Below are 15,427 nucleotides of genomic sequence, written 5' to 3' on the forward strand. Positions count from 1 at the left end.
CAAAACAACCAATATGACCAATATGAAATAGAAGTAACTGGAAGCTTTTTAACTGCTATTTCACTTATAATGAAATGGCTAAATATCTTTTTTGCGTTTTGTATTGGGTTGTTATTTTTTAAGTCCCTTGTGATTGGATAAATTCAAAGTTTACCTTTTGCTAAAAGTACTGAAATATGGCCTTGCACAATACACAACAAAGAATTATGACAAACATTTTGTTTACTCTACTACTCGAAAATTGATAGGGAACATAAGGTCAATAAGCATTAGGCGAACAACTCATAAATGAGAAATGTTTTTCCTTAGTTTCAAACGTTTTTGAGTTTTGGTACAAAGTCAACGAAAATTGTGGAACTTACGGACGAGTTTTCCTTCATTTCATAGTACTAACAACTTATTTTAGAAAAGATAAAGAAAATAATTTTATATATTTTTTCCTATTTTTTTAAAGTATTTAAAAAGAAGTTGGACCGCCACTTTCAGCAGTGGCTTGCAGCATTTCCCGGTTCGCGACTTACGGTCACATTGTAGTGCACAAAAAATCGAGTTTCCTGCATTTTCAGTTGCTTAAATACCCGAGTTATAGTGCGATTTCTGGTCTGAAAAGAGTGCGATATACAGGTGCAGGCCTTTGACCACCTTCCAGACCGGAAGAGACTACGGATAATGTGGCCACAGGCCCGTAAAAGGCCCGTGGAAAACGACGCATGAGACCCGAACTGCGAACCAGATGATAGAGTAGCGTGCCAGCGAGAGCGAGCGAGAGAGCAACGGAGAGGGCGAGAGGGAGAGGGAGAGAGGAGAAGGCCAGAGTAGACACAAAACTCCGAGCGGAGTTCTCGCCCATTTTCCGGTCGATTTCGCAGTCCATTCGGTTGCCATATAGTCCGGAATATGGCCGAGGAGGCGCCGGGAGGCAATGCCGGCGACGTGCCCGACTCTGGGGCGGAGGATGTGGGCGCTTCGGTGATCGTGGAGCCGGGATCAGAGGGATCCAATGCCGGAGCCCGTACTCTTCCGGCTGCAGCGATGAAGTTCGCCGACCTCACAGAGAGTGGCAGCGAGTCCGGTGACAACGAGGGTGAGGAGTCCGGGACCGTGGGCCCGGAGAATGGCAATGCCAACGGTGAGCCGGGGACCAGTGCGTCTGCCACGGCGGAGGCCGCAGCGGGACGCTCCTCGCCGCCGCCCAACTGCGCCATCTGTTTGTCCCGCTGCCGGCGGAAGTGCTTCACGGACTCCTGCATGCATCAGTTCTGCTTCAAGTGCCTGTGCGAGTGGAGCAAGGTGAGTGACCTACTGAACCGCAAACGAATCCAGTCCTTTAAAGCAATACCCTTCTCCCCCGCAGATCAAACCCGAGTGCCCGCTGTGCAAACAGCCCTTCAAGACCATCATACACAATGTCCGTACCCTGGACGACTACGATCGCTACCCGGTGCAATCTTCTTCGCCCGGTCTGCCAGATCACCCTTCCCTACGATTCCATATAGTCAGGCGTCCCAGGTTCATGCCGCTGGTGCAGAACCAGGCCGTGATGACCAACGACATAGAGGCGGGCCTAGCCGCCGGAGCTGCGGGCGAAGAGGTCCTGCCAGCAGCCGAGGTGGCAGCCGGCCGGCACTCGTACAACCGCTTCGAGCCCTACCGCATGGAGCTGATGAACTTTTACCGGCACGACCAGGACGCGGCCACCTCGGGCTCGCTGAGCCAGCTCTGGCGGCGCTACGTGTACGACAGGAAGCTCTATGCCCTGCCCGTCAGCGATAGCCTGACGGGTCACTTTCGCGAGTGGAGTGCCCGCTTTTACAGGTGCGCCCTGATACCATCTACTCTTTGTTTTCCCATGCTAAGGCCTTTTATTATTACCTTTACTACAGAAACAATCCCGCCCAGATGCATCGCCTGATGCCTTGGATCCATCGCGACATTGTCTGCCTGCTGAGGAATGCCGCCCACAGCGTGAGCACTGTGGTGCAGCTGATGCACGACATCCTGCCCATGACCAACATACTGGGTCCCACATTCCGTCGCCGGCTGTCGCCGTATCTGGGCGAGCGCACCAGCCACTTCATCCACGAGCTGTTCAACTTTGCCCGCTCCCCCTTCGACATGATCGGCTACGACCATGTGGTCCAGTACTCGGCGCGCGTGGCCGAGGAGGTGGAGGTGGACCTGCTGGACATGGTGGAGACCCAGTCCTCGAACGGGAGTGATCTCCACCTGGAGGTGGCTGACGGCGACGGCGAGGCCGCCAATGCCGAGTCCTCGAACGATTGGAGCGCCGCCAGCGCTCGCCGTCCGTCGACCAGTGTGATTGTGACCAATCCCGGTGCCACACATTCCTTCAGCGTGACAATGGCCAGCGATGGCAGTGAGCTGCCGGGCATCTCCATACGCCGCACCACCACATCCAATGTGGGCTCCCAAACGGTGGCCATTAACCTGAGCATGCGGCGTCCAGCGGCGGCGGCGGCAGTTGCCAGCGAAGAGGCGGAGGTCATAGAGATCGACGATGGCGACGCAGCCGCGAATGCAGAAGTGGCGGCCATCAACGATGGGAGCAATCCCAGCCGGAGACACGCTGGTGCCACTCTCCCAGTGAGTGCCCACATCGAGCTGCAGAGCAGCAGCAGCTCAGGCGACGAGGATGAGTGCGTCTTTGTGCTGGAACTGAAGCCACCGCACCTGCGCACACCCGAGCAGGTGAGCTTGGACTCAAACAGTGACTCTGATGTGGTGTTCGTGAACGAGCAGAACGAAGCTCCTCCGGCTGCGAGTCTCGCCGACCAGGCGATACAATCATCTGTGGACCAGTCCGCCAGAGATCAGGGCTTGTTCATGGGCCCCAGCACAAGTGCGGCGGCCAACAGGGGCAAGAACTGGAAGCTGGTGGTGGAGGAGGCTCGTCGCCTCGATCAGTTGCGCACAGTGCGCTCAACGCGTTCGAAGAGATCGCGTCAGCGCTCTTCCATCCTTGTCCGGAGTGCCAGTGGCAGCAGCAACAGCAGCTGCAGCAGCTCTTCCTTCCACTTGAGCAGCAGCAGCGATGACAGCAGTGCCAGCAGTTCCTCAAATCCGGAGCCAGCCAAGAGAAAACAACGCAAGAAGAAGGCCTCAAGCAAAAAACGTTCAAGCAAAAGCGCAAAGGGCAAACGATCATCTCGCAAACGGAGACGCCGGGCGGAGGATGTGGATCAAGGTCTGAGCCAGGTGGAGGAGGCCATTCTGGAGCTGCGGAGGCGGATGGAGCGGGAGCAGACCGAACAGCAACCCCCGGAGCAACCGGACAGCAGCAGTGACAGCCACAGTTCGTCTGGTGACGAGTCCGGTGGCGACAGCACAGAGACTACCGGTTGGTGACGATTCTTATCGCAACGTTGTCTACATTGATCAATTGAATACATTGCAGTAGTTTTAAGTATGGTACAAAAAAAAGTGATGACTATATTCTGAACAAAGTTTTGGAAAAACTGCGGACAAACATGAAGAACTTTATACCTTATACGTTTCTTATCGCAACGTTGTCCAAAAGTTTGCATTATAGATGATTCATACTAATATTGCAAGATAGTTCCAGCAGTGTTTCCAAACATATGTTCAGAATATAAAACTACTGCAATGTATGCAATAGATCAGTGCTGGCACTTAACTTAGTAGTGGAACATCTTTTAAAAAATATAAAGATAATTAGATAAATTATTTATCTTAAACCAAGGGCTAAATCTCCGATATTCTCATAAAATATAGTGCCGATAGCGCACACTGGTATATATTGGTTGTGTAATACCAACTTCCTTCTAAAGTCATCTGAAACCAAAAATTTTTTTAAAGATAATTCAAAACAATTTTACTAATGGTTGAAACCCCTCTAGTTTGTATGGATGTAGATTATCATTTCGATTTGTAATCAATGCTATTTGTCAACTTTTTCCCCAGGTCACCCCAACACCAATAACAACAATACCAGCAGTGATGATTCAGATGATGACAGCACTGAGAACCTACAGCTAAGCGCTCTGCGGGCCACTCTAAAAGCAGAGGCAACTCTGGAGGATCGTAAACCACTCAAACTGGAACTGAGGATGCCCGATGGCGATGAAGGGGAACCGCAGCAGGAGTTGCCCCAAAACGCAGAGACGCTTCCAGCGGCGACAGCGGACGCCGAACCGGGATGCAGTGCACCAAAGCGGCGACGCAGCTGCAGCAACAGCAATCAGTCCAGCCAGAGCGCCAGTTTGGCCAGCAGCTCAACAGCCACATCGAGTTCGGTGCCGCCGAGTTCGTTCAGCTGGAGGGCAGCGGGCTATGCCGGCGATCCCCTGATGCGTGGCCCGGTAGCGATGGAGGAGCACGACATAGCCAACTCCCTGATAGAACTGTCCACGCTGACGCAGCCGCGGGAGATCGGACTCTTCAACGAACATTCTGATGGGGCAGATATATCGCTCAGCTTTCTGCGCAACACACTACGCGGCAGCTCACATGCTTTGGAGGCGGATGACGCTCATCTGGGCATCTACTCCGATGCTGATGAAGATGCCGATCCGGTGCCCAGTAATGGACAAAGTCCCCTGGAAGCAGCAATCGACGTGATTGGAGAAGCAGAGGTGGAAACCGCCGAAGATACAGCCACTGCCACTGAAGAACAAGATGACCAGGACGAGGACGAGGACGAGGACGAGAACGTGGACGATGACGATGATGATGAAGGCGGAGATGGAGATGAACAGGAGGAGGAGAAAGCAGAGGAGAATGAGGAGGAGGGGGAGGAGGAGGAGGAGGATGACAGCGACAACAACGATGAAGAGGAGGAGGACCCGGAGCCGGAGCCGGAAAACCATGACCCAGACGATGCAACCTGGGCTCTAGCGTTTCTGGCTTAAGCGATAGATTCGATTTTTATTTAAGTTGTTTATTTAAAGAAGTGTTTAACTGGTTTCCGTCTTTGCTTGTTTCGATTCCTGAATCCCCTTAACCCAAAAATATAATAGTTATTGTAACCTTGCTATGTAAGTAATAAAAATTAGTAAGTGTAAGCTCAAACTAGATGTACTCTAGCACTAGGGTTGCCATTTTAAGTTGTATATATTCAGACCCCTATATCTCTAAAATTTAAATTTAAATATAAATGTACGTTCACACACCTTTCAACTGCAACATTGTTTGGATGTTCTCGCATATAGCCCATCCCCAAAACTACATTCTATATCTCTGAAGCTCAGTCCCTTCCCATCCCAACATCGATTGTAAATGTATTTATTTAAGTTAACCACAACCTACATATACTTACTATACTTATGGAAACTAGCTGTACTGTTCGTAGCTTGTAAATCACAAAACTGGCGCCGATCAATGTATGGCGATAGTGTTAATGTTTTTTGCATAAATGGGCGTGGCCAGTTATGAATTTTAGTGTACTCTGCATACAAAGAACAAAAATATCTACAATACGAATCAAATACATAATGATTAAATGTAGACCATTTGAATTATTTTTTAACGGTCCATACAGAATTTGGGTTGGGTTAACCTATGGCGCTAAAAACCAAAAATATTTAAAAAGACAAAATAAGTGCAACTCTTCTGTGCTTGAACTTGGAATTAATAGTGTTCGATTCATAAAAAAAATGTTTGGGAAATTTGAATTCATTAGCTCAAGAAGAATCTTTTATCTCAATTTTATTAATAACGAATTTTAGTTGTCTTAAAATATATTCAGTTTTTGCAATAGCTACATTCTTAACAGAAAGCAAGGACAAGTTTTTAGTTCATTGCTTCGAGTGAACACTGTAATTACAAAAGTTAGTTCTCATTTCCATCGTTCCAATTTTGTCTCGTCGTATCGTGCAGAAGGCCTTAAGTCTGACAGTACAGTAAGGCACCATAACTCCGTTGTTTCTGCGCAATAAACAATAAACAATCGGCTTCTTGTTTCGGCTTTTGTGAATTGTATTGGTTATTGTTGAGTAAACATGACCAAATTACTTAGGAATAGGCTAGTGTGTCCAAGTGACAGAAGCCAGGGGAACGTTGGAATCCGATTTGAGACTGACAATTCCAGCAAATTGCTTTGGCCAGTCACTTCGAGCTGAAGTTTCGTTGGAGTTGCACTAAATTACATACATACATTATTTTGTATAGATCGGGACTTAGTTAGGCCAGTAGCTATGATGCCCCTTTACATGGTCCAATGGCGAGTGTACGTCTATGCCAACTCGCTGTATTCGCTGCCGGAACGCCAAAAGCCCGACTATCGCGATTGGTCGCCGCAATTTTTTAGGTGAGTCCTAGCTCCCATTGGAAGTCTTGAATGATCTGCGAAATCGCGATATTTCACAGCCGTAATCCCTTCGAGATCCATCGGGTTATGAACTGGGTGAACCGGGATATTTCGGTGCTCGTTAAAACCGGGAAGTCGGATGTGTTCTGTCTGTACGAGACGATCCTCAGCCTGCTACCCCGTGTCAGCATGAAGAGCTCAAGCTTCGGCTCGGAGCTGTCCAGCTACTTTGGCCCCAAGACCCATCAGTTTGTCCACGAGCTGATCAACTTTGCCCGATCCCCGTACAACGACCTCATTGCCTACGAGTGTAACACCCAGTACAGGGCGTTGCCGGAGGTTGAGAATGCCCCCAGCACCTCGTCGATGGCCAGGGTGCGCCAGGATTTGTCCTTGAGACTGCACAGCTTTGTGGAGTTCTCGCGGCGCATCAACCACGACGATTGCGGGGGCTTCGAGGCGGACCTGGAGCTGGAGGATGAGGACTTCGGGGAGCTGCAGGATCTGATGAGAGAGCAGTTCAATCACCCTTTGCCGGGGCCAAGTGGCCCGGTTACACCAGCTACTGGTCAGGGAGGTCAGCAAACGGCGGCCCAAACAGGCGGACAAACCCAGCAGCAGCAGCAGCCGGCTCAGCAATCCCAACAGCCAGCAGCACAGGCAGGACACCAAAACCAAAACCAGCAGCAACACCAACAGGCCACGCAACCAGGCCATCAGCCGGCCACATCCTCCGGTAGCAGAATGCAAGTGGAAGATCTGGATCTGGAGATGGCCATCGAGCGCAGCATGTTCGATGCCAGGACAGGACAGGATGGCAATCTCGTCCTGCCGAGCGGACGATTGATCCGTTTGGGCAATGCCCGTTTAATGCGCAATCTCAATGCACACGCCATCGGATCCGTATCCGGATCTCGGCAAACTGCCGTTCGCTCCCGTCGTCGTCACCCGCGCTAGGATAAACCTTTAACTACAATGTCCTGTTGCCACTTTTTAAGCTCATGTATAATACATAGTAACTAATGCGCTGAGATCTCTATTTATGCTCGCGAACACGGCAAAAAAAGGGTTCAAATAGCATTAAAAATTGATAACGATAACGGCATTGGATAACTGAAAAAGGGATGGCCCATCAATAAGAACAGGCCGTGGAAAATTGCGTGCCAAATATGCCTTTAGCGCATATTTCCCTTTGTCTTAATTCCGCCCAAAAAAGGTAGCAGCGCACCCCCATCCCACATCCCTTGTCACATGGCGCATGAAAAATTGAATTACACGCACTTTTGCGCATAAACGAGAGCTAAAAAAAAAAAAACAAAAAAATTGTGGAGTGAAAAATGCGGCCGATTTAGGGTTTTCGCCGGCGGAGTGGGCCCGGAGTTACGGGAGTTACGGGAATTACGGATGCGGAGGTGGCCCAGCTGCTTGTGGTACCAAATTCACGGCCAGAAAATTGAGTTAAATATTCCTTTTTTTTCGGTGCGGCTTGCTCGCCTTTCCCTTTCCCTTTCCCTTTTTGTTTTATTTTTTTGTTTTTATCGACAGAAGGTATAATATAATTGTCCTGCCGTACACGGTAATTCAATGCATATTTGATTTTATGATTTCGTCGGCACAGCGGAGCATTAATGCATATCGAATGAGGCCCTCCGAAATCGAATCGAATCATCATAATTGTCAGGGGGCGTAAACTTCGGCCATTAGGCCAGCTAACTGAAGATGAAAGATGCAGCTCGGCGGTGAAAATTGTATCATATTGACCTTTTTTAAATTGAAACATTTCAACCAAATTGTGTTAACTATCTCTAAGAAACATTTTTGTGTATTGGATAAATATCAATGACTCTCAAAACGAGTTCGTGATCATATTGAACTTTTTTAAACAAACATTTTTAGCTAACAAATTGTGTTTTTTATTTCAAAGAAAAGGATAAACAAATATTGAAAACTATTTAAATCATTAATGTAAACGATTTTAAAGATCATTTAATCTACGAATTATAGATAGCTCGATTTACTATACCAATAACATTCGTTAATGTGCACATTCTATTATTACGTTGCCAGGATAAACAATTTCTACCATCGGGCAAAGCTAACTGTGGATGAAAAACGCAGTTTGAAGCTGACTAAAGGACTCCATCATTCATCACGGGATCTCGGCTTAGCTCTGGAAAAGTTATCCCTTAGTCTAAATGTCATTAGGGTTTTGTCGGCTGCATTTGCTTGGCTCGACTGACAAACTAATTTGCGTAATGTTGACGAAAAACTTTTTATTTGACTTGCTGACTTGGCCCAAAGCCCACCCACATTGCCGCCAACTCATTTTTTTTTCTTCGAAAGACAGTCAACGAATAAAAGCGAGACGATTCCAAACTTTCTGCCAGTTTGAGTTGCATTTCAAGACGTTGAAATGGGTCGGGGTGGCAATTGTCAGGCTGCGGTGCCGGGGCTAAAACTAGTTTGCCTGCCAGGATTTAAGTTTGAGTTGCAAATTACGCCGCCGACTTGAATTAAACGTTTCAGATATCACGCATACGCACCGCTGACTCGCAGGCGCCTCTTAGCTTTTGGCTTTAATGTGCATTTCATGAAAATGACGTTCACGATCTGCATAAAATATTCATATATATGCCGCTCAAGGGGCCGAGATTTTCCGGGACCCCAACGAATTATCCGGCATAAGTGTTCGTTTCCGAGTGTTCGTTGCGTTGTTTGGCTTATCTCAAATTATGCGCGTGGCTTTGGAAAATTAAAATAATTTCCACATTCGCCGCGGCGAGCAATTAATCAAGACCGCCGCCAAATGATATGCGGTGCGGGAGTTATGAGTTCGCATTTAGGCCGAATATTTTTGGGCCAGGATCTGATTTATGAGAGGACTCCGGCCACCTGTCGCCCTTACAGCTCTTCGCCTTTCTAAGCCCTGGAGAAAGCGCCGACAATCTGCTCATCGTCCCGCTCGATATCCCGCTGCAATGTGTCACTTTTGGTTTTATTCTTGTCTTGCCTCAGATTTCCGACCCTCATCCGTGGATTCCGATTTTGCAGGGACAGAAAATTATTTTTCTGTTTATATTTTTATGCAATGAAAACGAATTAATTTGAATTAAATTTAAAATAATATATCTTTACAAAATTATTGCGTCTTTTGATTCAATTGATCGTCTGGTTGTTAAACACCAATAAATTCTTATTTGTGTAGTTTAAATGTGCATAAAATTAAATATTGTTATTTATGATAATTTAAATTGCATATAAAAGCGTATGATGTATATCATATTGCAAAGATCGAATAAAAAGCCTTTTTGTATACTGTTTTCAGTGTAAATATCGCATAGGTTTTCATTAAGTCACATATTTATAAATATATAAATCCGTATTTTTTTTCAATTAGAAAAATATCATATATTCTGCATCAAACGTTAAGTTTATTATTAAAATGATGAGGAATATTGTAAGCAATATCAAGTTTTTTCTCAGTGCTCGCTGCTGTTTTTCCCCTTTCGGCACTTGCCAACTTTAATATGTTGGCACAGCACGGAGGCACGGCGTTCGCGTCGAGTTTCCATTACATTGCAGCGGAAGCCGGATGTTGAAATTGTTGAGGTTGCTTCGTCAGCGTGGAAATGTTGTGTGTGCGGGTGTAAGCAGCTTAGCAGACTCCTTCATCGGCTGGCGGTGTTGAGGAAATTGCCAGGAATACCATGGCTACCGCGACGCGATTCGAAATCGATTCCGGACGCAAACACGAAACCCAATCGCGGTCGTTCTTTAAATGTTCAATCAAAAACTTCTCACTTTTCTCTCGAAGAATGATTCAATTTCTCCACAATTGTCGCAGCTTAACTCTTAAGCGGAAACTCGCTGCCTTGGCTACATAACCCAATTGAAGTGGAAAAGTCATAAAACAGTCATCACTTTTCAATAAACATAAAAACGTTTTTTTAATTCAGCAATCAAATCTTTCTAGTATCGCTAAGTATATTTCAACGGATTTTAAATTTTAAGTTGATTAGTTTTTGTCTTGCATTCATTGTCCAAAAATTTACTAAACATAAATGTATGCCAGGGCAAATTATTTACGGAAGAGATTATTGGTTTAAAACTTGCAATTATAGTCGAGGCTTTATGTTATTTTGTATATTCCATTGCTTTAAACATTAATTACTATGCAGTTGCTGCATGATTTTTTAATTGAATACAGCTTTAACAATCACAATGGAACCCTCAAAGTAAAAGTTGATTTCCGAGAACACGTTTTTTTTTTTTTAATTTCTGTGTAAATTGCTCACCATTCTCAGGCTGAAATAAATATTAATGTTCTTTAAATGGGTGATTTTCCTTTACTTTGCTCTGTGCTGGCCTGTTGCGTGACATTCGATATTCGTGTTTTTTCTTTCCGCTGCCGCTGCTACTCCACTGAAGCTGACTTTCCACTTTCTTGCCGAGAAAATGCGTGTGTCATAAATCTACTCCCGCGCCTTTCGCTTAAAATCAAGCTATTTATCACGAGGCGGCGAGGACGACGTCATGCTGCTGCGGTGGCAGCCAGGATACAAGGATGCCTGGATTCAGGGATGCCAAGATGCCGGAATGCCAGAATGCCATAACGCCATAACGCCACTGTGCCGCACTCTTATCATCATCGAAGTGGGCGGAGGCGCATATGTTCCGTGGCTGTTGATGCCTCTCTGCTGGATTTTTTATGGGTCTGCCAACGCGGACCGCCTGCCGAGGTAAAAAGTTGCGGACAACAAACTTTTCTTTACGCTCGGCTCCTTTCTGCTACTGTTTCGGCTCCCTGGTGCGTGCGAAGGTGACAAGAATCCGGTAATTTGTGCCTTCAAGGTTAAATGTTAATGTTCGCCATTATACAAACATTCGACGTTTTGTTTTGGCAGCAGCAAACGGGTTATGAACACGTGCGACAAGTCCAAAAGGTCCTCGTTGCGTATACGTAATTTTTTATTCTCCTGTTAATTTGACTGGCGCCAGGTAATAATGCTCCCCCAGAAGTTGCCATTAGTTTGCTTAGGCTGCCGGCCATAGTTTAAAGAAGCCAAACTAAACACGGCCAACGACAATGTTTATGCTTAACTGTTTTTGCCCACTGAACGGAGTTGGGCGAGCCCAAAGGCCATACAGTCGGACCTTACAAACTTAAATTGGGAGCGGTTATTCAAAAATTTATAAACATTTATTGTAGATTAATTTTAAGTTTAGTGTGTGTAGTTCAGTTAGTGGTTTTCAAAATATTTAACAAATTGTAGAGAACTGGTTGCAAAAATTTTAAAAAACTTTAATATTGTAGATTTTTTTTGTTATATAAAATAATAATTTTCAAAATACTTAATTAATTAAGGTACGTTATCTATAGTTTGTACTATAAATGTTATGGAAGTATGACTGTCTTTGCGGAATGACCTTTTTGGGACTGTCTTGCGAGAGCCTTGAAATGGCTGCTAGGCGACCATCTTAATGGCAGCTCCAAATGTTGCTAATGTTAATTTAAGAAAATATCCCGACCCGGCTGTGTGTGTGTGTGCTGCCTGGAAACACTTGCGGTGCGGCAACATTTGTGCATTATTATTTGCGGTCAAGTCTTTTGCGGCTTGGCCTTTTAGCATATCCAAACCCCTTTGGAACCGCAGCAAATAGCTTTGCCAGCAGCGAACTAATTAAAGAAATATTCATTTCAAAATACTTGTAGCTCCGGCGGATATTACACACACAAAAACACACACTCGCGCTTTGAAACACCGCTTTGGCTTCGCTTGTGTGTGACGTGCATGAGGCAATCAATTACGGCGAACCGTTTTGCCAAAAAAAGCGTGTTGCCTACTTTCCGGCGCCCGCGTGTTTGCCAACACAGCAGCACAATTAATTATGTACATTGGGGCCCCTTTTTTCCACCGTTACCCAAACCATCGCCACACCCCCTTTCCTTGCTGTTTGCCCAAGTCTGTGTTTGCCAACACGGCGGAAAAATGTTGGCGGAAATTATGGATAAATTTGGTGTTCCAGCAATTCATTTGATTCGTTTTTGTGAACTCTTTCTGATACTCATATAAATTAAAATGCTTAATTGAAAATTAATCAGAATACAATAATCGGAATAAAAAATTTATGAACCCATTTTGTTTATAACAAATAAGTGATAAATTCAAAATCACATTCAAACAGGAACAGTTGAGAAATTTAAAAACAATATATTTTTCAAGAGCTATTTAATAGATTTGATACAAGTAGCATATTTTTTAGATAGCAGAATGATTTAATATCCTCATTAAAAAATATTCGTGATCTGAAATGATGTAAGGATTTAAAAGTAAGATATTTTGCCTTTGTTGTCATTTCTCCCAGTGCAGAGAATAAGCGGCAGAGGATGAGAGTCATCCTTGAGCTTAGACGACAGCATATGCTCATGCATGCCTAATTACGATAAATCCTTGCCCTTGCCCGCTCTCACTTACCAACTTTCTCAGTCTCTTGCTTTCACTTTCTCTTTCGGGACAAACTTAGTTCGCGGGAACAAGCGCGCCAAATGAAGTAGCCTGAAACAAAAACAAAAACAGCAGCAGCACTTCACAAGCATCCTGTGTGTGTGTGTGTGTGTGTGTGTGTGTGTGGGGTCTTTGAACGTATGAGCGCGTAGGCGTTCATAATTATGGCCGTATTTAGAGAAATTGGTTATTATGTGCTTAACGCCATTTGTCTGACTGGAAATAGTTTGTTTTCCGAGGCCCCCCGTTGTTGCCTTTGCCTTTGGGGAGGTGTGCTTAGCCACTTTCTTAAACCGGAAATATCGCTTAGAAAGCTTTAGCACAGCTAGTCTCAATTCCAAGGTTGTTTCAGGGAAAACCATACAAATATAACGTTTAAGTAAAATAGGAAAAACGTAACAATTAAATTTATATTGAATACATGAAAATATTTGTAGCTTTTGATTATAAAAACCAAAATTAAAACCTATTATACAATTATAAAGCATTAAAGCTTATATCGCGACCTCAATGCCAAGCCCAAGCCAAAAGTACTAAAATTTTAATGGCATAAATAAAGTTATTTAATCTTTCTTTAAAATTCGTATTCATCTGAGGTTGGATAATTTTGTGAAAAGTACTTTAATATATACTTTAATTTAGAAAAACCTTAATCTCAGGAAAAGAAGTACTTTGATTTCATCAAACCCTATCTTAAAAAATTAATGTTTGCAGTATTTGTTAGTGTCTTAATATTTTACCCAAGCACTAACATACTTATGTTTTTAAATTATAAACTAATTAAGCTCTACAAAGCCATTACTCCAGCGCTACTGATTAGGCTTATAGACTAACGCACTTAAAACACAGCCCATTTCCAACGTTAGTCCCTTACATATTTCAATTAATTAAAATTCTAGCAAACTAGCAACTCTCGTGGCCACCCTCTTGGTTAGTTGTGCTTGCCTAATACTTGAAATTGTTTGCTAATTCGTTATTATTGCCACTTTACCACGTTGCTCCTGTATTGGACGTCCTTCTTTGGGCAATTAGGCCAAGGCGCTGGCGCTGGATGGCAGTGCCAAGTGTCCCCTTTTCGAGTGGCTCTCGCTTTGAGATCCGGATTCCCTGCATGCATGTCCGTCCATCAATAATGTATCCTGGCGCCTCCTTGCTCGTTCGTTATGCCGTCTGTCAATTGGCCATCCATCAGCTCTAATTAATCATGCTCGGGCCTAATGAGTTGCTCTCAAATATTCTGGGTATGAATGGATGCCATTATTTCGAGCCGGCTGCTAATGGAACTGATGCTCGGCTCATGCGATTCAATTGTCGCCGAATCGATAGCGTTGTTGCACTCACAATGCAATACTGGCACTACGCATTTGCAATTCCAATAAAATCAACAACTGCGCAGAAATCCTGCAATGAAAGGCATGCACTAGGAAAAATGTGCCAGTTACTAATGCTTAACGCATATATTGCCTAATTAAAGTTAACCATACTGTGTAAATCTATAAGAATATAAGAATCTCAATTATTATCACAAAAAAACTTAGAGATTCAATTTTATTTTTTGTTAATACAATTTAAAAGTATTTGTGACATGGATTAAAACAAAACAAATAGACCTTTCGGTTACTTATACGGGGTAACCAATTTAAATATTTTGATTAGGGTTCGCTTTTGGTAAACATTTTTTATTTTGGTTGCGGTAACGGTACCGAGCAAGTTGCGGTTACTGGTTTTGTACCGGCTTAAATAAATAATTTAATTTTCATTTTATTCTACCACAATATTTTTTATTCAAAATCTTAATGAATAGAGCGAATAATTTGTAGAATGTGTGAAGTTTATAGAAGCTTTTATTTTATTTACTTTTATATATTTACTTATGTACGCTTAGCAACTACATATAACCACATTATTTTATAATTACATTTTTGACTTAGGGTTCTAATGCGCCACGTGAGCATTTAAAGACACAGCGACAGCCTATGAATAAATGTTAACATTATCTCATGCTTCTTTTCTTTGCATTGATATTGATATGTATTGTGAAAAAATCCTAACTAAACCGGGCCCCTAAAAGACAATTTTCCTAATTTTGTATAACCTAATGAAATCAAAAATATTATATACTCTTTTCCATTTCTTTAAATTCAAATATTTATTTATATTCATATTTTCGCTCCGTGCTCGGGAAGATATAGCTATGGATATGGCGATGTTAATGGGGACTGACCTAGAGTCCGTCAACAACTTGAGCTGCCTTGGCGATTGTGTTGACATCTTTGTTTTGGCGCGCTCATAAATCGCAATTTTTGGGTTTGTTTTTGTTTTGACTGTAGCTGCGGCTTTGTTTCAGCTATCTCTTTTAGCGGAAAATGTCTTGACGCAAACTCGATTCATCAGTCGATTGACAAGAGTCTTTCATGGGAGACAAGCGAATGGCCAGACAAAAGACCAAATGTCTGGCGAGAAAGGTAAATTGCAGACCAATTATACAGAAAGTGGTGGCAGAGAGGAATGATTCTATTTATAGAATACTAAATATTTACTACATAAAATGGTGAAAATGTTAATCAAATAAAGTGAAAACAAAATTTGTTCTTATACAAAAATGTATAGGTATATTTTAATATAATTCAGCTAC

At 43.8% G+C, this 15,427-nt stretch overlaps 2 protein-coding genes across 2 annotated transcripts; both read left to right on the forward strand.

The window, feature by feature from the left end:
- The first annotated feature begins 444 nt into the window (after positions 1-444).
- LOC128256669 (E3 ubiquitin-protein ligase Topors-like) lies at positions 445-5,484 on the forward strand. The gene is made up of 4 exons (XM_052987181.1): positions 445-1,290; positions 1,355-1,815; positions 1,884-3,358; positions 3,943-5,484. The coding sequence occupies exons 1-4, from the start codon at positions 898-900 to the stop codon at positions 4,887-4,889; spliced, it is 3,276 nt and encodes a 1,091-aa protein (XP_052843141.1). The 5' UTR covers positions 445-897; the 3' UTR covers positions 4,890-5,484.
- A 510-nt stretch (positions 5,485-5,994) lies between these two features.
- On the forward strand, positions 5,995-7,365 carry LOC128256673 (E3 ubiquitin-protein ligase Topors-like). Its single transcript, XM_052987187.1, has 2 exons — positions 5,995-6,286; positions 6,346-7,365. Exons 1-2 carry the CDS (start codon positions 6,174-6,176, stop codon positions 7,241-7,243), a joined length of 1,011 nt encoding a protein of 336 aa, XP_052843147.1. The 5' UTR covers positions 5,995-6,173; the 3' UTR covers positions 7,244-7,365.
- The last annotated feature ends 8,062 nt before the right edge of the window (positions 7,366-15,427 follow it).

This window comes from Drosophila gunungcola (assembly GCF_025200985.1).
Source record: "Drosophila gunungcola strain Sukarami chromosome 2R unlocalized genomic scaffold, Dgunungcola_SK_2 000027F, whole genome shotgun sequence".
In the NCBI taxonomy this organism is placed as follows: Eukaryota; Metazoa; Arthropoda; class Insecta; order Diptera; family Drosophilidae; genus Drosophila; species Drosophila gunungcola.

Coding starts and splice junctions, on each gene's coding strand:
- LOC128256669 (XM_052987181.1), top strand. CDS start 898: ATGGCCGAGGAGGCGCCGGGAGGCAATGCCGGCGACGTGCCCGACTCT. Junction 1,291..1,354: donor GCCTGTGCGAGTGGAGCAAG/GTGAGTGACCTA, acceptor TCTCCCCCGCAG/ATCAAACCCGAGTGCCCGCT. Junction 3,359..3,942: donor CGACAGCACAGAGACTACCG/GTTGGTGACGAT, acceptor CTTTTTCCCCAG/GTCACCCCAACACCAATAAC.
- LOC128256673 (XM_052987187.1), top strand. CDS start 6,174: ATGATGCCCCTTTACATGGTCCAATGGCGAGTGTACGTCTATGCCAAC. Junction 6,287..6,345: donor TGGTCGCCGCAATTTTTTAG/GTGAGTCCTAGC, acceptor GATATTTCACAG/CCGTAATCCCTTCGAGATCC.